This window comes from Rhineura floridana, chromosome 1, assembly GCF_030035675.1.
Source record: "Rhineura floridana isolate rRhiFlo1 chromosome 1, rRhiFlo1.hap2, whole genome shotgun sequence".
Taxonomy (NCBI): domain Eukaryota; kingdom Metazoa; phylum Chordata; class Lepidosauria; order Squamata; family Rhineuridae; genus Rhineura; species Rhineura floridana.
Window position 1 is genome coordinate 267,851,353 of NC_084480.1, and position 6,854 is coordinate 267,858,206.

Here is a 6,854-nt window from a genome sequence, read left to right on the forward strand (position 1 = left end):
AGGGTATTAAACATCTAAATTCGCAATGAACCACTTCCAGATGATAATGGGGCCTTGTAGTGGAAAATAAGTATCATAGCATGTTACTGTTAGTGCAAAACTATTTTTTTAGATTTAAACATTTCACTAAGTATAAGATACACACATTAAAGACACTGGCTTCATTCTGGTTTCCAATCTGTATCCTCTTTATGACTCAACAGATGTATAGTCAGTGGGAAGTTTGAATGTTTTAGCCTGATTCACAAAACTTGGGGACTTTTATAATAATTATTATTTGTTTTTGGCAGGTTGTACAAGCTATGTCAGCCACCACCTCCCATTGGAGAAGAGTAAAGACTCCTGTTGGAGGAATAATCAAAATGCCAGTTTCCATGACGCTGAAGTAAAACACGAGCACAACAGTCTTCAATAGAATGTGCCTTGCCTATGGATAAACAGCAGCACTTAGCTTCAGATAGAGCAGTGTTTCATCTTGAATGTGACTTAGCCAATGAGGACAAGTATTTCTGAGAAAAATTGATATCTAGATTTGATCTGTTTGCTCTGTGAACATTTAACACTGGTATAAGGCTGCATTGTAAGAGGTTGTTTCAACAGTGCCAATCACCCAATTAACAATATGAACAAAAAGATGCAGCATAGAATGGAGAAACACTGTAACAGACCCTTTCAAAAAGTGATGTATTGATCCAGAGGAAGATGAAACAATCACTAGTTTAATATTATGCTACGCTTTTGTAGTGCCTTGCACACATTACCCCTCCCCCCGATATTCTAATTTCATAGTTAGAGCTGTACTTGAAATTAGCATTTTGATGAGGATGCAGTTAATTACTAAAACCAAATAATAGAAATAGAAAAATACAAGTGAACTTGTGTTCCTCCTTTTTTAAATTTGCACAGTGGGACTTGAAGATCACATATAATGGGATTCATCTGAAGTTCACAGATTGCACTGTGCACAAGATTTCTCGATTGCCACTTCACAGTTACAGGAGAAGCATGCCTTATATGCACTTCTGATCTGCATCTTCTTTGTATTGAAATTTATTTGAGAAAAGAGATGATGTTGCTACTTCAGACGAATGTAGATGGATTAGTTATATGAAAATTATTGTTCCTAATCATATTTACAGGAATGCTGTGCTTACTTTCCATGACTTGATAATAGTGATATTCATTCCGCATAATAAACTTATTTTTTTCACATTGAGATCAGGGATTAGAAGAGGCAAGGGGATTGTGAAGAATAAAAATTCTGATCATTGGGCTCCTTAATGATTGTTCAGAACCACTGTAAGGAGTGTTGCCTGTGATGATGAACTCTTTGGCAAAAGGAATTTTTAAACATGCTGAATCTGTGATGCTTAACTGAGCATTCTGTATTTTTGTACTTGTGTAAAAGATTAACAGTTTCAATTATATATTTGCATGAGAATAAAGATTTTGATAAGGAAAAGTTTTACCAACTACTGGGTATTGTAGTTAAAGGTTTGTAATCTTTCTTTAAACAACTTGGAAAATTATGTAGTAGAAATATCTAAATGCAAAATGTTTGCAAAGTAATATTTTCTGACAGCATACTTCAATTTAATTGAGAAATGACATTACATTTATGTTGTGAACAGCCATAGACCATAGTAACAATAAGAAAATCAGAGAACATATAACACAATAAAATATATAAATGATCCATCTAGAAATGCACAGAGAATTAACAGCTTTCCAGATAATATAATTAGCATTAAAACATGGGGGTGGGGGAAGGCAAAATTGATCTGGCTGGCCACTATCAGATACATAATGTTAGACTAATTGCAATCCTATATGTCTACTCAAAAGTAGTTTAAACCCTTTGAGTTCAATGGAGCTTACTCCCAGGAAAGGAGTTACTTAAATGGAGACTTGTAGGAGTCATTTTTATACTAATTAATAAAATTAGCACTATTAATTGAATCTGTTTCCTCAGTCAGAGGAGGCACCTTCTACTGAATGAGGGGAACTTTTGGATCTAACCCAATAATTTTTTCCTCTGAATCTTGTTCTGACTAAAATGCAACGAATAATCCTCCTTTTTATTAAAACTTCTAGTAGGCAATAAATAATTATGGAGTTGCTGCAAATTGTCTGCTATACCTACATTATACTGGGGACTATCTATCTAAGGAATAAATTATAGGAAACAAGAAAAGTCTTCACTACCCACAAACTCTTAAAGAACTCAAAAACAAGTAAAAACAGAACATTCCTCTGTGTCTGCAAATCATGCTAACTATCACTGAGCTTTTCTATGTAAAAGACTCAGAACGTGAAAGCAACAATTAATAGCAAATACTCCTCTCCAACTTTTCCCAAACTAGTCAGCCTCAGGTGTCTCAAACAGTGCATTTATTTGAAAAGAATGGGAGGGTGTTTTTTTAAAAATCTGTGTGCTGCAGATTAATAGGAATTACCTGAAAGCACTGCCCCCTGCAGCACTATGATCAAGAAGGTGGTCACACAGGAAAATATTCTACACATATATTCACACTAGGAATGCAGTAGGACCACTTCCATGCTAAAGCATAACATTTGGTTTGACACTAAACTATAGTTTAGCATGTTGAAAATGGGCTACAGTGAGCCTTCTGCTCTCACACTCCCACTTTCCCTCTCCTCTCATGCGATAATAAAGAGAAAATCGGAAGCGTTTGCTTCCAGTTTCAATCTTCCAGGTTTTCATGTATAATACAAATCCTAAAGGGATGGAGAACACCTAAACCAGAGTTGTTGGACTGCAACTCCCATCAGCTTCAGCTGGCAAGCCCAAATTCTCTGACCTTGCCCTAAATTGGTTAATGTTAAGTATGGTTTGTTAAGCCTATTTCCATAACTACATCTCGCTCGCTGGATTAGGGTAGCATGGTGCATATAGCAAGGAATGAATCCTTCATGCAAATTCACTTTTTGAACTGTAATTGCATATGTCCCTTCCAAAATCTTGAACTTTATGTTTTAATATATCTGGTTCTAAAATGTAAAAGTAATTTCAAACTGTCCACTGAGAAAATCACATTAAACATTTCTCAGATTTGGTTATAAATGACATTTTAATGGTAGAAATGTTTGCTGAGAACTGAAATCTTGCCATTTGGACATGATGATTGCTACTGCAGCTCAAAAACACAATTTAGTATACTCCATTAGTGCCTGTGACATATTTCTACTGAACTCACATTGGTGACTGTCCTGATATTGTAATTATCTTACTGTTTTTCCAACAATTCATATATTCCTATCAATTTTTAAAGAATGTAGCAGCATTATTAGTTTGTAGCATCATGTATATAGTGTAAGAAATCCAGTAAACGTGTCCTTTGACAAAAAAAAGTTAGTTTTCATATTTTTGTTCTTGCAGTTCTAGATTTTACAAAAGGAGAATATATTTTTTTAATTACTCAGTAAGAAATCTAGAATATTGCTGCTTTTAAAAAACTATATGTAAAGAAAACTACAAAATATATTAGTAGTTTCTGTATCTCTCATACTTGTAGCCATATACAACTTTTGTTATGTAACATTGGTAAATAAAAATAAATAACATCTTTTAAGTATGGGTTTGAATCAAATTATGTTTCTATGTAGCACATCTTTATGTCCATCATCGCTTATAGTTTAAGACATTTTGGATGATATGGAACATTTGTCATAATCTTAGTAAGTAAACTGATTTCAGTGGGTCTACTTTGACTAACACTGAATATCACTCTGTTTTGATTAGACATATGATTATTTTAAGTCTTTAAAGTATGGAATAATACCAATAATAAACCTTTCATATGTATATTCTCAGCTGATCTTTTTATTATTTATATAGCACTATGAATATATATGACACTTTTGTTTATGCTAGTCAACAGCAAATATTTTCTTTTTATTATTATTATTATTAAATTTATTAGTTGCTTTTCTTCATAAAAATCAACCCAAAGCAATGTACAATAAAATGATTAAAACCAATATAAAACTAATACAATTAAAAAGTTTAAAAAATACAATACATAGATAAGACTTTGGAACAATTAACCCCCTAAAAGAGGCTACAATGTCAAAAGCCCTCCAAAACTCCAACCACTATTGTCCATGCACCGGTAACCTCTAGGCAGGATTACTATAATGCGCTCTATGTGAGACTGCCCTTGAGGTTGGTCCAGAAGCTGCAGCTGGTGCAGAATGCAGCAGCGTAATGGCTCTCTGCGGCAGGGTATCGCCAATATGTAATCCCGCTGCTTAAAGAATTGCACTGGCTGCCCATTAGCTACCAGGCCAAGTTCAAGGTTCTGGTTCTGGTATTCAAAGCCTTATACAGCTTGGGGAAAGGATACCTGGAAGATTGTCTTACCTCTTATATACCCTGTTGATCACTGTGCTCTCTAGGTGAGGGCCTCCTGCAGATACCATTTTATCAGGAGGTCCATTCCGCACAATATAGGAAGCTGACCTTTAGTGTTGTGGCAGCAACACTTTGGAATTCCCTCCCCTTAAATATTAAGAGGGGCACCTTCTATATTATCTTTTCGGTGCCTACTGAAGACCCTAACCTTATCCCAGTCTGTGTCAGAATTGCTTTTTAAGATGTTTTTCAAGGTTTTTTTAAAGATGTTTGCTTTAATATGTTTTTAAAGGTGTTTTGTTTTAATATATTTTAAACACTGTTTTTAAGACGTTTTAGAGTGTTTTTAGTGTTTTGTTTGCCACCCTGGGTTCCTTCTGGGAGGAAGGGTGGATTATAATAATAATAATAATAATAATAATAATAATAATAATAATAATAATGCCAAATGCCTGGGAGAAGAGGTTGGTTTATATGGGCAGAGGCAGTCCTTAAGGTACTGGGGCAACATAATTTTAGAGTAACATAAATTAATTTTTCATGCGAATCTTGCGCAGGGCTGCAAGCTGGATCAGGAGCACAGTCCAGAAAGGGGTCCCATGATGAGGAATGTGGGGTTAAACTATAAGCAGGAGCTTTTGGTGCAGTGGCATGCTGCTACGCAATTGCCCTCTTGACACCAGCATTGCTGCTACTTACTAGGATGGTGCAAGAGTGGTGAGGTTGGGGCTGTATGGATGCATTAGCGGGGGTACCAGATTGGCTTCATTGGCATACCCACAGAACTTTGACCTTGATGCTACTCTGACCTCTACGCCATCCTGGTAAGCAGCAGTGACATTTGTGCTGGGAGTGTGGCTCCGCTGCATCATTCCACCCATTTCTGCGTGCTATATGTATAGATCATGCAACTAATAATGATATAATATTAACCCACTTCACACTGTTAGAGGGTTTCCCTCTCTTTCCAAAGAACTAGAAAAACCAAGGCTGCTCAGTGGGTAGAACCCATGCCTTGCATACAAGGTTCCAGTTCAGTCCCTGGCATCTCCAAAGTAGGGCTGGGAAAGATTCCTGTTTGAAACCCTGGAGGATTGCTGAACTAAATGGACCAATGTTCTGACTTGGTATAAGACAGTTTCCTACGTTTTTCACATAGCAGGACATGCATATACAAGAACTGAAATGTGGAAAGTCTGTTACAGTTCTACATTACACATACATCAGAAAAGAAATGACTGGGTGCGATTCAAATCTTGCAGTCTGGAAGCATCTCCTATCTCAGGATTCTGGTGTAAAATCTGTATGACATTAGGTTTAAAAACAAAGCACTCACAGAATCCTAAACATATGTTCTTATTGTTGTCTGCCTCCTGTGTAATTGAAAGTTCAGGTACAGGCTTATGTCAACTCAAATAAACTACTACCTTTATACTAAGTCAGAAGATCAGTCAAATCTTTAGTGTTTTGGCTGAGGTCTTCCCCATCTCTGTCTGAAACCTCTTTAACAGAAATGCTGAGATATATTCTATTTAGCAAGATTACCCTAACTCTTAAGAACTTAACTCAGTTCTTAAGCGTGTGGTTACAGTTAGCTGTTCTTTAGTTCAAATACAATATACTTAATAAGTTCCTTAATTACTATGCCAATAACCTATTTCTCTACCCCAAGATAAACCATCCAAGTCCTATCTCTAAACCAAGCAATACTTTTATCTCACAAAACATGGCCTGTCCAGTCACAAACGTTTCCCTGTCTGTCAACTGTCAAAGCTTCAAAGTATAAACATTCAATTATCAGACACTCAGCCAATCACCATATAGCACACACCTACATTCTACTCAGTCATTCCCCCCTCTCAATAATAAATAAATAATAATAAAATTTAATTTGTTAGTCGCCTATCTGTCCAATTTTTGGACACTCTAGGCGACTTACAGCAGCAACAAAGTACAATATACAATACAATAAATACACTACACAATACAATAATACAACCATATTCATCAATTAAAACTAACATCAAAACATCAGTTAAAACATTACAAACTAATCTAGCTCGAAGTTCCTGTAGGCCTGCCTGAAGAGCCAGGTCTTTAACGCTCGTCGAAAACTCATCAGGGAGGAGGCATGTTGAAGATCGTAGGGGAGGGAATTCCAGAGGGTGGGAGCCACTACCGAGAACGCCCTCTCTCTGGTCCGCACCAGCCGAGCTGTTTTGGCCGGTGGGACCGAGAGGAGATCCTGCATGGCTGATCTTGTAAGGTGGCTCAATTGGTGATACTGGAGGCGGTCCTTTAGATAAACCGGGCCGAAACCGTATAGGGTTTTAAAGGTCAATACCAACACCTTGAATTGGGCCCGGTAAACCACTGGTAGCCAGTGAAGATCTATCAACACCGGGGTGATGTGTTCCCGGCGATGGCTATGCGTAATCAAGTGTGCCGCCACATTCTGCACCAGCTGAAGTTTCCGGAC

The 6,854-nt window shown here is 36.8% G+C and overlaps 1 protein-coding gene across 4 annotated transcripts in view; it reads left to right on the forward strand.

Moving 5' to 3' along the window:
• PREX2 (phosphatidylinositol-3,4,5-trisphosphate dependent Rac exchange factor 2) overlaps window positions 1-3,439 on the forward strand; it is a 252,350-nt gene extending 248,911 nt beyond the window's left edge. For all 4 annotated transcript variants that reach the window (XM_061600721.1, XM_061600748.1, XM_061600730.1 and 1 more), the window contains one exon: window positions 291-3,439. In XM_061600721.1, coding sequence (XP_061456705.1) covers window positions 291-336 — 46 coding nt within the window. In that variant the 3' untranslated portion in view covers window positions 337-3,439. The remainder of the gene's footprint in view (window positions 1-290) is intronic.
• Window positions 3,440-6,854: the final 3,415 nt, after the last annotated feature.